General features: G+C 42.2%; 1 protein-coding gene across 1 annotated transcript; it reads left to right on the top strand.

Moving 5' to 3' along the window:
- Positions 1–4459: 4459 nt before the first annotated feature.
- Gpr33 (G protein-coupled receptor 33) lies at positions 4460–9673 on the top strand. Its single transcript, XM_021202657.1, has 2 exons — positions 4460–4690; positions 8416–9673. The coding sequence occupies exon 2, from the start codon at positions 8422–8424 to the stop codon at positions 9439–9441; it is 1020 nt and encodes a 339-aa protein (XP_021058316.1). The 5' UTR covers positions 4460–4690; positions 8416–8421; the 3' UTR covers positions 9442–9673.
- Positions 9674–21269: the final 11596 nt, after the last annotated feature.

Below are 21269 nucleotides of genomic sequence, written 5' to 3'. Positions count from 1 at the left end.
GCAATAATTTTAATTACTGTATACCACATAGTTTAATCTCAATCAATCTTCAAAATAGCACTCAAAAAAAAAGACAGCTATTAAAATGATGCTGTAGCTGTATATTAATTAACCCATAAATTATTGACATAAAAAGCACATACACCTTTTCTCTTTCAGCTTTTTGAGACTGAGACTCATTTAGCCCAGGGTGGCCTTGAACTCCTGTCCTCTCCCCATCTCCCAAATATGGGGATTTCACAGATGTGCCACCACATCTAACATATAACACTGTTAAATGGAATGTTCACCAAACAGAATGTACAACACAGTTCCTTCCATCTTTCTCGAAACATGCTTGCATCCTTAGATGCATATGCCATTACAAAAGATGCAGTGAGTCAGGTGCATTTTTAAGGCTTCTTAAGATAACAGAGGGTAGGGGCTGGTGAGATGGCTCAGCGGGTAAGCGCACCCGACTGCTCTTCCGAAGGTTCTGAGTTCAAATCTCAGCAACCACATGGTGGCTCACAACCATCCATAAGGAGATTTGACTCCCTCTTCTGGAGTGTCTGAAGACAGCTACAGTGTACTTACATATAATAAATAAATCTTAAAATGTACTTACATATAATAAATAAATCTTAAAAAAAAAAAAAAAAGATAACAGAGGGCATCTGACACTATGGCCAAGGCCCTCCCTTATAGACACAGTGAAGTGGAGATGTATGGCATGTCTGCTTACATGCTGCCTGAGGCCAGCACAGAACTGCTATGCAGTTCACTAGGTCACTTTCCTGATCACTCTTTGGACTTGAAGTGGGTTTTGTTTGTCTTGTCTTGTTTTCATGCTGGGACCGGAACCCAGAGCTTTGTGTATACTGGACAAGTATTCTCTAAATGGATCATGTCTTTGTTCTTTGGTCACTCATGATACAGTAGCCCACCCTTATCCAGTGGTGAACTTTTGAGTTCTAATTCAGCCTGGCAATAGTCCTTACATTATTAAAACATGAGTGCAGGGACTCTGCCTTAATCTTCTGTCTGTGGTCCGTTCTAATTTTTATTGCGTGTGCATGAGTGTTTTTCTAGCACCTATGTCTGTGCATCACCTGCATACCTGGTTCCTTCAAAAGCCAGAGAAAGGTGTCAGATGCCCTACAACTGGAGTTACAGATGGTCATGAGTCACAATGTGCAGGCTGGGAATTGAAGCAGACTAAAGCTTCATGCAATAGTCAACTTTATTCAGAGCATCAACTTATATTCCAAGGGTTAAGCAAAGTGATATGAGCAAAGGTCATATGAGTTTAGGCTGTATAGTCACAAAGACAATCCTTGTTTGCAAACGTCATTCTGAATACTAATGGGTAAAATGATGGCTCATCTAAAGTACAACCCAATCCTGTGGTTACACCTGGGAGACACATGAAAGCAGGTTCCAAGGACAGCCCAGGTGATGGAGGGACACAGGTCACAGCCTCTGTCTTGTTTACTCAGGGTTTTCTCACAAGCTCTCAGAAATCTCCTCTCACAGCTTCACGTATGATTCATTCTTCTACAATAAATGAGCCACATTTTGTCATAGATTTCATAAGAGTATTTTAGAGGATGAGTTTCCCTGTGGTCACAAGATTATACTCTGCTTATAAATGTGATAGAGAAAAATAATGGCAGCTAGGAGAAGATGTGGGGGGGGGGGTCAGTCAGTAAAATGCTTGCTGTACAAGGAGGAACTGAATTTGATGCCCAGGACTATAAAGAGCTAGTGTAGCCAGGGTGATGACACATGCCTTCAATCCCAGCACTGGAGAGCCAGAAGCAGGCAGATCTCTGTGAGTTCAAGGCCATCCTGGTCTACAAATCAAGTCCAGGACAGCCAGGGCTCTGTTACACAGAGAAACCTGTCTCAAAACCAACCAAACAAACAAACAAACAAACTCCAGGTGTGGTGACACGTGCCTGTAATCTCAGTGTTGGGGAGGAAGAAACAAGAGAGGGTTCCTAAGGTCTGCTGGCCAGTCAGTCTAAACAAATTGGTGACCTCCAGGATCACTGAGAGGGCCTGTCTCAAAAAACTTATGTACAGAACGATTGGGAAAGATGCTGACAGTGACTTCTGACCTGCACACACATGTGTATGCACATACGGAAGCAGGAAGGGAAGTAGGAACAAGCAAAGATCTCCAGATACTTATGACTTCAGTCAGGCTGGAAAACGCTGGGTGAGTACTTTCTCAAAGCTCCTTCCTGTGCTGCCTAACCAATGAAGACACGGGTCTCTAGACTCACCGTGTAACTGACAAAATCCACAAATAATAGAAAACAGGATAGTGCTTCATTTTTTCTTCCCATCACTAGAAAACCTTAAATCGCCATCTTCCGGACTGTCCTCAAGAATTTGCTGTTTCCCCCCTGTTAATTATTAAACCAGATGACGCAAACACTGTAGGAAACACACAGGCCGCGTGAAGAAATGACTTCCCTTTGGTGGCTTCGTTGGGGATATGACTGTTCGCTTGTCTTTCGCTTTTAATTAAGTCAGGTGATTTCAAGTCAAGAACTCCTAGGAAACTAATTTGTGTCCTTGGCTCCAACCACAGTATGAACCATAGAGAAATGAAAAGCCAAGGGCTCTCAGCCAAGAGCCCTGGCTGCCCTGCAGAGGACACCGGTCCAACTCCCAGCACCCACATGGTAGCTCACCAACATCTACAACACTGGTTCCAGGGACTCTCACACCCTCTTCTGTCCTCTTAGGTCACCAGGCACACATGTGGTGCACAGACATACATGAAGACAAAACATCCACACACATAAAAAAATAATTTTTTAAAAAAATAATTAAGAAATGAAGAAGCAGACGATGTTGGTGAGGAGCCTGAAAAACCTATTGTCTCTAAGGCCTGGAACATCTCTCTCCAGCATCCTTCAACTACTCAGTTCAGATAACGTCTTCAATAACTGTAAACATTACGGGCAACTGCTTTGAATTATTTATCTTGTTTGCCTTGGTTCGCACACTGTCTGGCAGGCTAGAGTATTCATAAATATTTCTTGAATTACGGCGTTCGGATACATTTGCTCCAGCCCAGTAGACTTGTAAGTGTGCCTTCTGCTGCAACTTACACAATGCCAATACCAACTCAACCGTCATTCATTCAATACTTGCCCTGTGCCTGCCATTGTGCTGAGCCTTTTAGACATATTTCACTTCATCCCCATAAGGGTAATCCAAAAAAAAAAAAAAACAAAAACAAAAAAACAAAAAAACATTCCTTTTTCTTTTTTTTTATGTTAACATATGAAGAGGCTGAGACTCTGATGATGTGCAGAGAGATGCAGATAGCTCTATAATAGAGATAGAGGCACCGTTGGGATTTCTACATGGGGTGTGGCAGCTCCCTCTGAGCTGTATTATACAGTCACTATCATTCCCACAAGCTGTGCATTGGAATTTTTAGTGCACATTATTTTCACCCCAGCTTCTCTATTAACTGTTAACAGAATCTAGGATGAGCTTTCAGAGAGTTTCAAAGGTCTCAACTCCTTCACCTGTGGAAAGGGAGTTTGATGAAAAACCTATCAATATTTGCTTAACCCCTCTGGGACTCAGTCTACTAATGTTCAGAACAAGCAGGTTTGGACCCAGTGATTCCCCGTTACTTCTGGATCTATACATGAATCTAAAAGCCTCCAGAGGAAGTCCTTTCTAAAATGTAGTAGTAAGTTTGAAACTCACCCTTAGCCTACCAGGAAGATCACAGATAGGAATGAATTAAGATCTAAGATTTAAGCCAATTTCAAGTAAGTCTGTAGTCTAGCTGAGAAAGCACTGAGTTCTGAGTCTAGCGGAGTAGATGATGGCTCTCACTCCCAAGTTTTCACTGCTGAAGCTACGCTGTGTTTCCGATGCATTTTCTACACCAGCAGTGATGAGAGGAAGAAGACAGAATCATGAGGCTGGCACTGAGGAGGATCTGAAATGGGGAAGGGTGTCTAGAGAGAGGAGTGAACCAGCAATGAATGGTTCACAGAGTCCGCCGTGCTATAAGATAAGGAGCCGGCTCTGTGGTCCCCCAACAACTGTCTAGATGCAACCATTCTGTCTACCACTCTTCCTATTTCCAGACTGAACGACGACCATCTTTGACCTGTCACATTCATTCTGCTTAGTGTGAGAACCAGAGTTTAAGTTTTTCTCTTTAACAGTTTTCTTTCCAGTAAGATCGGATAGTTAAGTTCCAGATTCTATACCACGCAGGTCTCATACCTACTGTCTTGCTGTGTATCTACTGTTGATGGCCCATAAGCCAATGAAATCTCCAGAATCAAACCTGCCTGGTGGGATGAACAGACCTGAGGACAGAATTTAAACCAGTGTTGTAACACCTGACATTGTCCTATTAACCTTAACTGAAATGATTGTTCACAGAATTTTTTGACTCTCATTTTGAAATCGAGAAATGGTTTGGAGAAGTACTTCTGTCTTGGACTCCACCTCCACAGCAGTTCTCTACAAAAAAGAAACCATAGGAGCCGAAAGACTCTGTGAACTTGTCAAGGTAAGACTAAAGAGCAGCATCCAGCAGAAGGGGGACGGAGGGAACAAAATAAAGACAGAATCTCCGGTTGTTGCCCCTTCTCCCAGAGAGACGACTGTTGGCCGCTGTGGCATCTCAGACTACTTGGCATGAAGACACAGCTCTGAGGTAAGATCCCCGGGCCCAGCAGGTTTCTCAGCTTCCTAAAGATCAGCTAGTCTGAGGTTCCTGATGCTTCCCCCCTGCAGCTCAGTGTCCCCACATGAAGGAACCGTTCTCTCTAGAAGCTCTGGAGGCTCTAGAAGCTGCTCCAGCCAGAGTTACCAATGCATCAAGATAAGAAGATCTGAGAGTGTAGCTAGAGAAGATAGACTCTCAGAGGTTCCCAGAATTCAGTACAGGTGCTTCCGGAAAGAGAGAAATAGAGTCTGTAGCTTTAAAAGGGTTAAATGAGGATTTGATTGGTTTTACTGTAACAAGTTGAGCAAAATGACTCGTTTAAATAACGAATATTAGCCCCGTGGTGGTGCCATGCACCTTTAATCCCAGTGCCTGGAAGGTAGAAGCAAGCAGATCTCTGAGTTTGAGGCCATACTACAAAATAAATTCCAGGACAGCCAGGGCTACACAGAGAAATGCTATCTCAAAAAGCTAAAATAAATAAATAAATAAATAAATAAAATAAAAATAAATAAACCCTAAAAACTGCCATCATCCATTTTAGGTGCTAAGTAAGTCCACTGCCCCCCATTCAGTCTATTCAGTCTTCATAAAAACTCTAAGGGGACCGGGCGTGGTGGCGCACGCCTTTAATCCCAGCACTTGGGAGGCAGAGGCAGGCAGATTTCTGAATTCGAGGCCAGCCTGGTCTACAAAGTGAGTTCCAGGACAGCCAGGACTATACAGAGAAACCCTGTCTTGGAAAACAAAAAACAAAACAAAAACAAAACAAAACCAAAACAAACAGACCTCTAAGGGGTTAAAGAGGTCACAGGGCTCGTGGAGTAGACTCAAAATTGTACTCCAGTGTTTCAAGCCAGCTTAAAAGATGTTCAAAAATGAAGAACTTCTCTTAACCTCTGCATCACACAGTGGGCCTACAGCCACACATATTCATCACATACACAAAAAACTAACATACTTTTTGAAAAAAATTTTTCAAGACAGGGTTTTTCTGTGTATTCATGGCTGTCCTGGAACCCACTCTGTAGACCAGGCTGGCCTCGAACTCAGAAATCTACCTGTCTCTGTCTCCCAAGTTCTGGGATTAAAGGCGTGCGCCACCACGCCTAGAAGTAGTATACTTTTCATACTAAAAATCATGAAGATTTTTCTTAGTATATTCAACACATTAAAGCTCCCAAGAGCCTTATGTAAAATGCAGAGCCACCGATTCTAATTAAAGAACAAAGCTTTTATTCTGTTTAAATTTATATTAACTTCAGGCACTTTTCTAGAGTTCAGCTTCACAAGTCAACAAATAAAGCATCCAGAAACTCAGCTTTCCATGTGCATATACATTGAGAGATATCAAACACACACAACACAGACACACCAACACCACACATGCACCATTTGTACATATGGACACACAAGAACAGACATACACTTAAACAATGCATAACATATACACACATACATACACACTTCACAAATACACTACAGATGACAAACACAGACTTACATGGGCACACATAGAACTTCAGATATATAATCTATGGATAAAAATACACCCCACAGTGAAATTCATACTATATATGCACCTGCATATATACAAATGCACCACAGATGCATAGGCTACAGGTATTCTACACACACTGAGATAGAGAGAGACAGAGAGAGAAAGGGGGGAGAGGGAGAGGGAGAGGGAGAGGGAGAGTTTCCAGGGATTCATTTCTCCTATCCACTTAAGCCCCAGTATCTACACACTTCCTGCCAACCTGTCCTTTACATTTCAGATGCCACCAGTCTTTTCTCCCCATCTCCCTTCAAATATGGAACCCAAGCTCTTTTCCTTTGCTGCCCAGTTGAACCACCAACCCATGCTAATTGTAGGTTAACCGGACAGAATATTTTACACATAGAGACACAGCAAGTGGGCTGTAAATAAGTGTTAGAAAGTGTTGCTAATATCCTCAGAGCTCTCTGCCTCCATCCTTTCTGCTCTTCTGGACATCTGCACGGCCCCTGGCTTTTCCTGTGTCTAAGATCACCCTCCCTCCTCCTACTTCGTAAGGTCCCAGGACCTTCACACAACCTCTTCCATGAGTGTTGCTTTTACACTCACCGTGACTTATCCATAACATCCCTGTTCATTCTTCCTAATCTTCCTTTTGTATTTTTCTACAAAAGAGAACCATTTTCTCCCGTGCAGAACCTTAGAAGTTTTATTTGTTTTGCTTTGTTTTTTGGTTTTGGTTTGGGGGCTTTTAGGGGGATTGTGGATATTTTGTTTGTTTGTTTGTTTGTGGTGGGTTGGTTGGTTGGTTGGTTGGTTTTTTGAATCTCTCTACACACCCTGGCTGTCTTGGAACTTATTATATAGACCATGCCAGCCTTGAGCTCACAAAGATCCACCTGCCTCTGCCTCCCAGGTGCTGGAATTAAAGTCATGCACCACAGAGCCTGTCTAGAAGGCTCATTTAACTTTAGGAAACTGTAGGTTTCGTTTCGTTTTTCTTTTCAGTGTGTGGGTGTTCATATTTGGAGGTCAAAGAAAAACCCTCTGGTGACATCTTCAGGAAGACAGTCTGCCTCCTTTGAGATGATGCCTTTCTCTGGCCTGAAGTTCACCTGTTAGTCTAGACTGGCTGACCATCAAGCTCCAGGGGTCCTCTGCCCCTGCCCCTGCCCCTGCCCCCGCCCCCGCCCCCGCCCCCGCCCCAGCCCCTGCCCTGGGAATATAGTATCTGTGTTATTTAGATGGGACTCCCATGTGCCACAGTGGAGTTGTGGTGGAAGATGTGGGTGGACAGAAGAAATTTAACCATTTTAAGCCCTAATTTCTCCTCTTCTTGAAGATTTGCCAGGATACTGTTTGTTGAAGCCCATGTCAATCATTCCCACACACTAGGTGTGGTATCAGGGGGCTCAGATTTCAAGGTCATCCTTGGCTACATGACAAGTTTGAGACCAGAGTGGGCTGTATCAACAAACCTGTAGCAACAACCCTGTCTCAACAAAACAGAATAAAGCAACAGAGAGAGAGAGAGAGAGAGAGAGAGAGAGAGAGAGAGAGAGAGAGAGAGAGAGAGAAGAAAAATTACCTCATAGGCTTTATTAAAAAATCAAAGAAATTATTTTTAGGAAGACTCTTGCTTTCACAAATACTGAATAAATGTGAATTATTTTACTTCTTTCTTTCTCCTCCCTTCCCCAAGAAAGAAACTCCTTCCTCTATCCTAAAACACATTTCCTCTTTGTATGTGTAATTTGGAAGGCATTTGATAATCTTGTGGTAGCCCTGGAGTCCTCTTGAAGGTCAGTCCTTACTGTTATGCACTGACTATTAGAATACTAGATAATTCCATATAACTAGGTTATGAGGTAAATCTAATTATAGCATCTTAAGCTTAGACAAATGCAGTTGTTGCTAGGAGGGGGATTCTATTTACTTAATGCATGTTATCTGGAGTATTTGTTTTTGTTTGTTTTGTTTTTTGTTTGTTTGTTTGTTTTAATCTGGAGTATTTGTATTTTTAAAATAAGATTGGTCTGATCTTAATTTCTCAAATAAGAGTAGACGTTAGAAAATACGTTTTATTATAGGAATATTATGCTTGCCAGTATTCAAGTATTACTTTTCAGATTACTGCTATTCTAGAATTACTATCTTAATTTCTTCACTTAATCTTTGTTGCTATTCTTTTTTTTCCTCTGTTCTCCCTCCATAGGTAATTATGGATTTGATCAACTCCTCCAGTCATGTGATCAATGTGTCTACCTCATTAACAAACAGCACTGGTGTTCCAACTCCTGCTCCCAAAACAATCATTGCTGCTTCTTTGTTCATGTCATTTATAATCGGTGTCATCAGCAACGGCCTCTATCTATGGATGCTGAAATTCAAGATGCAAAGGACTGTCAATACTCTGTTATTTTTCCATCTCATTCTCTCCTATTTTATTTCCACATTGATTCTGCCCTTCATGGCCACCTCCTTCCTTCAGGACAATCACTGGGCCTTTGGAAGTGTCCTGTGCAAAGCCTTCAACAGCACTTTGTCAGTGAGCATGTTTGCCTCTGTTTTCTTCCTCTCTGCCATCAGTGTTGATCGTTATTACCTCATTCTTCATCCAGTGTGGTCCCAGCAGCGCCGAACCCCACGCTGGGCTTCCCGAATTGCCTTGAGAATCTGGATTTCTGCCACTATCCTCAGCATACCCTACTTAGTTTTCAGGACGACACATGATGACCACAAAGGAAAAATTAAATGCCAGAATAACTACATTGTGTCTACTGACCGGGAGAGCAAAAAGCATCAAACACTAGGGCAATGGATTCACGCAGCCTGTTTCGTCGGCCGCTTCTTGCTGGGTTTCCTTCTGCCTTTCCTTGTCATCATCTTCTGCTACAAACAAGTGGCCACCAAGATGAAAGAGAAGGGACTCGTTAAGTCCAGCAAGCCCTTCAAAGTCATGCTGACTGCGGTCATCTCTTTCTTTGTGTGTTGGATGCCCTACCATGTACACAGTGGCTTGGTCCTCACTAAGAGTCAGCCATTACCTTTACACTTGACACTGGGACTTGCAGTGGTGACCATTTCTTTTAATACTGTGGTTTCTCCCGTTCTCTATCTATTCACTGGGGAGAATTTCAAGGTTTTCAAGAAATCTATTCTTGCTCTCTTTAACTCAACATTCAGTGATGTCTCTTCTACAGAAAGGACACAAACCCTGAACTCAGAAACTGAAATTTAAAATTCTGGATCCTTTGGGTGGGAGAGATGGTTCAGTGATTAAGAATACTTACTGTTCTTCAATTGGGATTCAGTTCCCAACACTCATATCTGTCTATAACCCCCAGTTCCTAGGGATTCATCATCTTCATCTGGCCTCCATAGGCACCCACATGCACACAAGAGACACACACTCTTGTACAGGAATAATAAAATTTATATTTTTAAAAATAAACTCTTGATCCTTAAATAAACATGGACTCTGTCATTTAAACTACTAGAGTTAAATCCTCTGATTTTTGTATTCTATTCTAGATATCCTAGTTAAGCATCTACTAGTCTGTTCTAACTAGATCTGTGAAAATTAAAACAGTTCCAACAGGCTGGCAGGGTGACCAGTGGGTAAAGTCACTTGCTGGCAAGTCTGAAAATCTGAGTCTGATCCCTGGGAGAGAACCAGTTCCTGCAAGCTTTTTCTCTGACTTATACACACACACACACACACACACACACACACACACACACACACTAAAATGTAACTTAAAATTTTAATTGAAAAATAATAATAATAATAATACAGCCCCCATGGAAAGAAGCAATGGGCCATGATGGATGTACGATTTGAATTTTTAGCTTTTTTTTTTTTTTCTCAATTCTTTTTACTTGTGGCAAGAAGACAGGCAGCATAAAACCTGGCATGTGCTCTATTTACTTCATACTTTGTTGACATTATATTTGCAATGTTGTAAAGCCATTACCACTATCTCTTGCCAAAACAGTTTTGTCTCTGTATTAAAAGAGAAACTCTGTGTTCATTAAGTAACCCATCTCCTTCCTACTACCCCAGCCCCAGTGCCTCCTGATAGTGTTTTGTCTCTGTGAGTTCTCCTGCTGCGGATATACATAATCCACTAAGGAATTCATGTGTGTCCTTTTGTATCTGGCTCATTTTCTCTTATGAGAATGCATAATATCATAATGTTCATCTACATAATACAGCATTTCAGAACTTCCTTCTTTTCTATGCCTGCATCACATTCCCTGGTATATAAATGCACATTTTAAAAATTTATTCTCATCTTTTGACTATTGTAAATAATGTTACTTACAAGCATTTGTGTACAAGTCTGTGCATCTTTTTCTTTTTCATTTGTTGCAGTACTTACCATAATAGATAATTACTGGCTCCAATGATATTTCCATGTTTAATGTTTTTAGGAACCATGTCCAATTGATACCATATTAATTCCCACCTGAACTGTGTGAAGGTCTGTTTCCACACATCTTTATCACTACTTGGTGATTTCCTTCTACATCTATTGTCATTTGGGTTGAAGCAGTCCACGGGTGATTCTTAGCCTTTTTTTTTTTAAAAGATTTATTTATTTGCATTTTATGTATAAGTGTATGTAGTGATTTGAATATACTTGGCCCAGTGAATGACACTATTAGGAGGTGTGACCTTATTGGAGTAGGTGTGGCCTTGTTAGAGGAAGTATGTCACTGTAGGGGTGGGCTTTGAGACCCTCCTCTAGACTGGCCTGGAAGCCAGTCTTCTGTTTGCCTTTGGAACAAGATGAAGAACTCTCAGCTCCTTCTCTAGCACCATGCCTGCCTGGATGCTGCCATGCTTCCCACCATGATGATAACAGACTGAACCTCTGAACCTGTAAGCCAGCACAGATAAATATTGTCCTTTATAAGACTTGCCTTGGTCATGGTGTTTCTTCACAGCAATAAAACCCTAACTGAGACACTGTGTTTGACTGCATACTTGCGTGTATACAACTTATATGCAGATGTCTGCAGAAGCCAGGAGGAGTCAGATCTCTGAGAACTGGAATTACAGACGGTTGTAAGCCACCATGGAGAAAAAGAACAGATTGGCTAAGGGAGGCGCTTGAAACATGTTCACAGAATTTAACCTAAAAAACCTTTAAACAGGATCACTTCAAGGAGGGAGGTGAACCTACATCACGCTGAGGAGACTGACTGAGAGGCGAGACTGCCAACACCCGGAGAGTAGCAACTCTTACACATGGAAAATTAGGAAAAATTTCCCTCTCTCCTTCCCTTCTCACGAACACACCAATTTACACTTTGTGCCAATTGGAAATTAATGTGTGCTAAAGAGTTGCTATTAAAATGCAAATGGACCTTTTAAGAAGGGTGAGTTCCATTCACAGGGTGATGGGAGTTTCTTCAGTCAGCTTCACACCCAGCAGAAGTGGCTCAACACAGTATTTAAAATACTAGACATTTTTATTGTGGCCTGAAAGAAAAAATAAGATACAGCTATAGTTAGAGGTCAAGCCTGAAGCAAAGTTTGTAGGCCCCAAAGGTAAGACACCGTCTGTCTAGAAAGGAGCTTTGGAAGCAAGAGAGGAACCAGCGTGCAGATGAGAGACTCACCTGCTGGGTCAGAAAAACCTTCCCAGAGGTGATAGGACCCTGGGAAGCCATCCTGTGACAAAATAGGATACTGAAGGCCTTGTCTTTTCTCCCTACATTAGGGGACAGTTCCCCAGTCTAGTTTAGCTCCAACTTTCCAAACGAAGGCACTCCCTCAATACCATGTCCTTCCCTCACCGAAAGGCAGGAGGGCCAAAGTGTCATGGTTTGGAAAGAAGTGATTTTTAGTGAACCTCCTTCTCACGAAACTCTGAGCTCTGTAAGACAAAGGGCAGACTCATCCTCAAACAACCATCTCCACACCTGGCTTGTCACCTGACATGAACATTTATTGGGAATTGAATACATACAAGAATGCAGATCTTATCTAACTCTGAAGTCGGCTCTTTTTTTTTTTTTCCTTTTCTGTGTGTAGGGTCTTGAGAGTGCCCTTGCTTAGGCATGGCAAGTGCTGTGAGCATGCTGTGTCAGAAACACAGATGAACCCATATGTTTCCTTCCACAGTGTCAGGATATATTGCATAATAATAACTCATCCTGTGCAGTGGCCAGATATTCCCCTTTTGCTTTGCATATTCTATATCACAGTGAAAGACAGAGAGAGAGACACAATGGTTGGAAAGGCAAGGAAGCATGAGACGCCAACGCTGAGGCTGATGCAAAAAAGTCAGGTGGGCTGCAGAAGGCCTGAGATCACCAACCAGTTGGAGGTCTCTGGAGTGATGATGTTGCTGTTCTTGGCTGCAGACTCAGAAATGAGCCTGAGCTGAGTCCAGCTTCAGAAGTCAAAGGACAAGGACAGACAACTAAATGGATAATATATGTCTTAGTGCGGGTTTTATTTCTGTGAAGAGACACCATGACGAAGGCAACTTTTATTAAAAAAAAAAAAATTAATTGAAGTTGGCTTACAGTTTCAGAAGGTCAGTCTATTATCATGATGGTGAGAAGCATGGCAGTGTCCAGGCAGACATGGTGCTGGAGAAGGAGCTGAGAGTTCTACATCTTAATCCGATGGCAGCCAGGAAGAGACACTTCCACACCAGGCAGAACCTGAGCATAGGAGACCCCAAAGCCTACCCCCATAGTGACACACTTCCTCTAACAAGGCCATACCTACTCCAACAAGGCCACATCTCATAATAGTGCCACTTCCTATGGACAAGCATTCAAACACATGAGTCTATGGGGGCCAGACCTATCAAACCACCACAATATAGATGGACAATAGGTCCAGAAGGGCAAAGAGGAGGATGGGCAGATGGCCTTTTGAGTAGGCCATGTCAGGTTCCAGGGACACTCTGGTGTTTTCTGCCTGTCAATCCCTTGTTCCATATACCAAGTGGCCAGATGACAGATAGTGGGGGTCACTGCCACAGCAATATTAAGGTGTTCACCTTCATACAGAGTCTGGGTAAGAGTGTAACACACTCCCCTTGGCCTGGTGTTTCTTACAGATTCTTGACCGTACTTTTCCTGATATAACGTTAAATATGGCTCATATACCTCTACAGTCCCAATTCATACCAAACAATTTATAGTGTCACCCTTCTTATTGCTTCAGGAATAAGCCATTTATCAATCTGCGTTAGGTGAGTGGTACAAGTCCATGTCCCCATTCTGGTGCATAGTCAGTCATCTTCTAACCTCAAATTGAGTCAAGTCTGCTTGTAAAATGGAGTCTTACAAGGCAAGGCATAAACTGAGAAAACTCTGTTTGCACGATATAGAGCCACTTCAACTGTAAGGCCAATAGTCTGACTCTTGCTTCCTTGACCTATGTGACCAAACAAGCAGGGAGTCTGATGAGATTGCTCTCCATCTCCATCTCAGGCAGATGCCAATGAGGTTTAGGTGCGGATGCAAAAGTCACGACTACAGTTTCTATTATTCAGTCAGTAAGCCGTATGTTTACTTTACTATAAAACACAAAGATGATAAAAAGAATTGTTCATTAGATGCTGGAGAGATGGTTCAGTGGTTAAGAGCACTGACTGCTCTTACAAGGACCCAGGTTCAGAGCCCAGCATGGTATGGTAGCTCACAGCATGGGTAACTCCAGTTCTAGGGGACCAAGTACTTCTGCTCTGCAGGTTCCTACATGCAGGAGGGGCACATACACTCAGGCACACACATAACCACGTAAAGGTAAAAAATGAATTTTTAAGTGGTCCATTACATTTGCCTTATCTCCAGTGGATGGAAAAACGAAGGCAGCAAGAAGGAAAGCCAAAGACTGAGATTCATCTTACCACGATAACCCACTAAGTCAACCTTCAATTCCCTGAGCTCTTGGTGAAACTAAGGAAATGTTAACAGCAGTTATTACCGTCTTCTCAGCAGTCATCTGACACAACCAAGTCAAAAATGTTCATTGTAGCCTGTAAGAACACTCAAGTCAGTGTACCAGACACGTTTCTACCACCTTCCAAACCGTCATGCAAGTGCCCATCACCATGTTCCCTGTCCTGACTAAGACAAAGACATGCATCCCTTGCTCACTCTCTCCTAGAAGGGTCATCTGGGCTGGCTTTGCATCATGGGGAGCAAAGGTTACCTGTGGGAATGAAGTTCTGAGTGGGTGTGTGCTGTTAACATGGGCACAGTCATTAAAAGACTATAACCTCAGACCTATAGGAACGAGGCAAAGCCTTACCTTCTAACGCCCCTCCCTGACCAGGGCAAGGGTCAATCTAGAAAGAATTGCATTAATTTGGAAAGAATTTCCTACTTTAAAAAAATTTGTAAATAGACATTCTCAGAATGGAATATATAAAGTACATTTTGATTGTTGATGATGCCCTGAATGTTGAGTTTTCTTCAAGCTGCCTTTATACATACTTTGAGTTTGGCCTTGAGCTTTTCTTAGTACACAACAGAGTGTAACCTAGCTTGATGTGTGAACAGGTTGTAAGCTACTCTTCTAAGAAGTAGATGGGTGGCCAGCTTGGCCAACCCTGTTCAAATAAGACAAATATGAGCTACAGCTCCCCTCTGGCTATAATGTAACCTATCCATGGGGTGGGGCAAGACATTCTGAAAAAAAAATTTTTTTACCTGAATTCCTGCTTAATTCTAAAAAACACAAGACAATTAATATTTGCAAAACTATTGACAATAAATAACCGCTGGGGAACAAGAGTCATTTTCTTGACTGGTGTAATTGGTAAATTACTGGTTGCCACTGGCAAATTGTCCATGCTCCAGTAAATATCCCTACACTGATTAGTAAAAGTAGCCCTAATTACACAGAAACTCAAAACTGAAAGCAGGGGGAGCAGGGGGGAAGAAGGGGGTTGGGGGATGGGGGGCCGGAGGGATGGGGTGGGGGTAAGTTATTGGGAAGAAGATGCTCCACATGGAGGATAATCTACGATAGCCACGCCTTGGGTTTCAAACATGTGAGAGTTTTTTTTTTTTTTTTTTAAGATTGATTGATTGATTCATTGATTGATTATATGTAAGTACACTGTAGCTGTTTCAGACACACCAGAAGAGGGCATCTGACCTCATTACAGATGGTTGTGAGCCACCATGTGGTTGCTGGGATTTGAACTCGGACCTCCGGAAGAGCAGTCGGTGCTCTTAACCGCTGAGCCAACTCTCCCGCCCATGTGTGAGTTTACTAAGTGTGTCAAAAGCCAAGGTTGAGAAATAAAAAAGCAGAGAGAGCCTCAAACTAGGCACTTACAGCATCCAGCAGAAGTGACAGAATGAGCAAGCAAAAGTGAAAGAACAAATAGCAAAGCACATGGCTGTATATAGACAAGATCACCAACCCACCCCCACTGAAGGTGTCTTTTATAGAAAGACTTATTTTTGTTTTATGTATGAATGTTTTTGCCTATATATATGTCTGCATACCATGTGTATGCCTGGTGCCCTCAGAGGCCAGGAAAGGGCATTGGTTCACCAGGAACTGATGTTACAGAAAGTTGCAAGCCGCCATGTAGGTGCTGGGAAGTGACCCCAGGTCCCCTGCAAGAACAGTAAATGCTCTTAAACTTCCAAGCCATCTCTCCAGCCCCTGTGAATATTTTTGTACCATGGGATAAATTATGATTACCTCTGTTGGAAATTTTTTGCCTTCTTCTGTTCTTCTGTTCAAAACATTGGCAATATTTTTAATACTATTTGCTGTTCCTTTTCTCCTGTTACAGAGGCAGGGAGCCAGACTGATCCAGGACAGTGCAGACACTTGCCAAGAGCCCAATCCGATGGAGGCATTTTCTCAGTTGAAGTCCTTCAGCCTCCATGTGCATGCAAACCTCCACACACATGCTCACCCACCCACACATATGCAAACATGCATTTAAAAACAAGAAAGCCCAGGGCTGGAGAGAGATGGCTCAGTAGTTAAGAGCACTGGCTGCTCTTCCAGAGGACCTGGGTTTAATTCTCAGCACCCACATGGTGGCTCACAGACATCTGTAACTCAGGCACCAGGCATGCACATGTTATAAAACATTCATGCATCACTGATAAGCGGATATTAGCCCAGAAACTTAGAATACCCAAGATACATTATGCAAAACAGAAGAAAACCAAGAAGGATAACCATCGTGTGGATACTTCATTCCTCTTTAGAATAAGGAACAAAATACTCATGAAAGGATATAGGTACAGAGACAAAATTTAGAGCTAAGATGAAAGGATGGACTATCCAGAGACTACCCCATCCGGGAATCCATCCCATCATCAGCCACCAAACCTAGATACTAATGCTCATGCCAGCAAGATTCTGCTGAAGGGACCCTGATATTGCTGCCTCTTGTGAGGCTATGTCAGTGCCTGGCAAACACTGAAGTGGATGCTCACAGCCAGCTATTGGATGGAACACAGGGTCCCCAATGGAGGAGATAGAGAAAGTACCCAAGGACCTGAAGGGGGCTGCAACCCTGTAGGTGGAACAACAATATGAACTAACCAGTACCCCCCTGAGCTTGTGTCTCTAGCTGCATATGTAGCAGAAGATGGCCTAATCGGCCATCACTGGGAAGAGAGGCCCCTTGGTCTTGCAAACTTTATATGACCCAGCACAAGGGAAGGCCTGGGCCAAGTAGTGGGAGTGGGTGGGTAGGGGAGCAGGGGCGGGGGGGGGGAGTATAGGGAACTTTCGGGATAGCATTTGAAATGTAAATAAAGAAAATAATAATAATAAAAAAATAAATGAAAAAAACATTAAAAAAACATTCATGTGGGTTAAACTAATCTTTTTTAGTTTTTAAAAACATTTTATTTTAATTCATTTTTTGAAAATTAAAGAAGGTCTGATATTGCTACAGCCTAGAGAAACTTGGTAACTAACTGTAAAGTGGGACAGAAAGTTAAGTCAATATAAGATGGTTCCTTCACTCAGAGAAATCCGAATAATCTATGGAGAGCTGACTTTTCAGTTGTGTCAAACGTAGTAACTGGAGATGCTTGGTTGGAAACTGAGAAAATGGGCAAGGATGCCTGAAAGCTCTCTAAACTAATTTTGCAATTTCTTTTTGTTGTTTGTTTTTGAAGATTGATTTACTACATACACAGTGTTCTGTCTGCATATATGCCTGCATGCCAGAAGAGAGCATCAGACCTTGTTATAGATGGTTGTGAGTCATTATGTAGTTGCTGAGAATTGAACTCAGGACCTTTGGAGAACTGTTAGTGCTATCACCCTCTGAGTCAAATCTCCAGCTCTGCAATTTTTTTTTTTTTTTGAAATCCGAATTTATTCCTTAAAAAAAAAATGAGAAAAAAATGAGAAATAGAATCAAGGTGTAAGTCAGGAAATAAATGCTGAAAATGAGGTTAGCAGTAGATCTAAAACAAACAGAAATAAAACAAGCAAAACAAACAAACAAAAAATAAAAACAAACAGACCAAAAAAAAAAAAAAACCCTCACCAGTCAGTATCTATAGGGTAGCATTCCACTATAGACAGTTCTACATACAGATAGGAATAATTTGAGGATAGAAATCTCTACCAAATTGGGAGCTATTCTGGTTGCAGACAAATTCTATACAACACTACAGGATCAAGAACTACTTCTCAGAGCTCCAACATCTACTCTAAGTATAGCTAGAAATCTCTTTGGCCCAGTTTGTAGTCGTTCATAATTTTACTTCTGAAAGAGTTACAGGCGCCAAGATTCTAAAACGGGCTACGCTGGCTTGGGAAAAGGCTAACAGACATATGCAAGTACTCTAAAAATCCTGGCACGCTTTACAAAATTATCACAACACTACAAACTAACAAGCCAAAGATCAAGGTAACTTATCAGCCCACCATAGGAAAACCCTACAGATTGCCAGAGACATACATCATTGCCTTAGGGTTAAAGTCATTTGCGATATTACGCTACCTAGCAACACACCAGCAGATAAATGCAATAATAAGACAGGCATTTAAAACAGAAGTTAAACAACATAGAAAAAGTATCAAATTCTAAACTAAAATCTATGCCCTGCCTTGTTTTACAAATCCTTTCATCTCTAAAGTAGGAACTACCATTTTTCTAAATCTCCTTTTTACAAAGGGGGTGGGGGGAGGCCGGCAGCGCGGGGGTGGGGGGAGGCAGGCAGCGTGGGGGGGCGGGGTTGGGGGTTCAGGGGTGTTAACTGGGACACCCCTACTCCCAGACCCTACACACACACACACACACACACACACACACACACACACACGCACGCACACGCACGCACGCACACACACACCCGCCTCAGCCTTTGCCTAAAGTAAGAAGCCGCCATGCAAAAAAAAAAAAATTGGTTGTGATTGGACTGCTGTTCTTGGACTTTTGCTGACAAACTCTTGCTACTGCGCATCGAGCTGTGGGCATGACTCGGTGGCAGAACGCTGTGGGCGTGGCTCAGTGGCAGAACTCTTGCTTTGCCAGGGCCAAGTCTGGATAGGATCCCTAGCACTGAAAATACAAATAAATAAAAACCTGTTTCCTCTTCCTCTGAGTCTTCATGTGGATATCAAATGTCTAGAAGTCAGAATTCATTCGGGCCCTCCATAACTTGCTTTCAGGTCCCCTGGTGGATAACTACCTTTGGACCATTAATAAAAATCTCCCAAAGAGAAATGTGCATGAGCCAAATGGAACTATCCGAAGCATCTCTGCCATGCTGATGTGATGCACACTTGACAGAAACTTTCCATTGTCGTTTTTATAAATATTCTTTTGTTAGCATTATTTGATTGACCTCGGTGGATAATTGTTCTGTATTCCTAAACTAATTACTCTTTATAGGTACAGGCCAAACTGTTTTTACAAAATACCACTTTGTAATTAGAAATCTGGGTATCTAGAAGCTAGGGGTATATTTTGCAAGGGGATGTAGAGTAAATGTTTGTCTCCTCCTGCTGTGGAAATAAATATGCCGGAGCAGCTGTCTCTCTGAATCATCTCCAGGAGCCCTTTCAGACCCACTCGCTCCTTGCTGCATAGTTTTCTTTTTACCAGGTCTATCAGCTCCCATTTTCTGCCTTCTAGTTGGGTTCAGTCAATGGAAGAAACGACAGAAACCAAACCGGAGGAGCAGGGAAACACGTTTACGTGCCGCACGTTTATGCGGATAGTCGCAGGTCCTGCCAAATGTTTCTCCACCTCCCGCTCTTGCTGGGCCTTGAAGAAACTTTCCCTTCCTCTGAGTCCCCCAGAATGGTGACCGCTATCTACTGTTGCTACCCCTGGTCCTTCATTATTCCACACAGGTTCAGTTTAACCTTTCGCCTGACTGCTTACTGGTCCCATCATTCAACTCTCTTCGGCCACCCCTCTAAACTGTGCCATCTGCTTCCTGTCCGGACAGATGCTCTGAATTTCTTCCCAAACCAAGGTTTCTTCTGCCATTGCATAGAATTTGTATATCGTATAGTGAACATAGAACGGTTTCTTCCAAAGTCCCTAAAGTCACTTTCATGTGTAGAAACTTCACAGTCAATCAATCAAAGCCTTGGTTTGGCCTTTCACTTTTCAAGAAAGGAAAGTAACCTTGGGTGCTGGGGAAAATCGCTCGGTGATTAAAATCAGTGGCTGCTCTTCTGGAGGACTTTGGTTCAAGTCCCGTGACCCACATGGTGGGTCACAACCATGTGTAACTCTAGTGCCAGAGGCCCTGATGCCTTCTTCTGGGCCCTCAGGCACCAGACATGCACAAGGTACACAAGCAGGCAAAATACTGGCACACATTTTTTTTTTTTTTAAAGAACAAGAAAAGAAGAAAAAGTAGCCTCGCCACTTGTTCTTTTGATCTCTAAATAGTAGCATCTCTGATCAATCTGCATCTCTTGACAGAGCCTATCCCTGGAGTTATCCTGTTACCCAGTACTTCTCAAACACCCAGGTGAGAGAATTCCTTAGGACCCTGTGAAGTAAGCCAAGGTCACAGACGAATCTTTAACAGAGTGCAAATATCCAGAGAGTATACTGGAACTGCCTTATTTCTGAGGACTTGTTTTTATTTGGGAGTTGTATTGAGACATTCTTTTTTTTTTTTTTTTTTTTAAATCAAGGGACAATTTACGAAATCACCCTAAACAATCTGATAGCACATTTTCCGTAAGGACACTGTTGAGTGGATTTCTTGTGTTTCATTGTTAGTACTTAGGGTCATATTTAAGTGTTCACCGAAGAAATACAGGTTTTTTTTTTTTTTACCCCTCCTTTGCTCTGATTCTTCATCCACCAAGCACCACGCTAACGTCTGTGTCATTACACAGGGCTCTGGAGTACTTCCTACAGCAGGCTAATAAAGACAGTCAGGAGTATGCTCCTGTATCCTGTCCTTGGATGGGGAGATGTGCCAGTCATGCCCTCTATGAGATTTTCCACTCCCTGTCATGGCAGTACATCTTATAATTCACAACCAAATTAGAATTCTGATTCTACTCCAGTGTTCTATGTATTTTAGTTCACATGAACCAATTTCTCATCACCAAATCATCTTCTCTAGGCTTTGGAGTGGAAGGGCAGAGTCTTCCAGCTGCACCTCTTATTAGCACAGCTGTCTGTAGAGCTGCAGGTAAGAGGCTCACTTTGGAGATAAGTCACTGGGAGACCTCCTGAGCACTAGGAAGCAGATTCTGTTTCCTGTCCACATCTTTCCTTCTTCAGGATCAGGAAGCTGGGCATCAACTGCACAAGACCTTTTAGAAGTGGTTCCTGGGCCTCTCATGTTTGTGAACTACTTTTGAGTGGTAGAATGTGGGATGACTAAACTGAATGAATTAAACAACTGAAAACAAGTCTCCATCGATTATTACACCATCACAGGGGATATAGAATTCACACACAATTGACTTATTATCTATATGGCCCCTCTTAATATTGTACCTGTTTGATAATCATTCTTGTCCAAAAAGTAATTTCTTCCTTCCTTTAAAATAATACTTATTTTTAAAAGGTTTTATATATATATATATATATATATATATATATATATATA

The sequence above is a fragment of the Mus pahari genome, chromosome 7 (assembly GCF_900095145.1).
Source record: "Mus pahari chromosome 7, PAHARI_EIJ_v1.1, whole genome shotgun sequence".
In the NCBI taxonomy this organism is placed as follows: Eukaryota; Metazoa; Chordata; class Mammalia; order Rodentia; family Muridae; genus Mus; species Mus pahari.
This window is presented reverse-complemented; position numbering and strand designations above follow the sequence as displayed.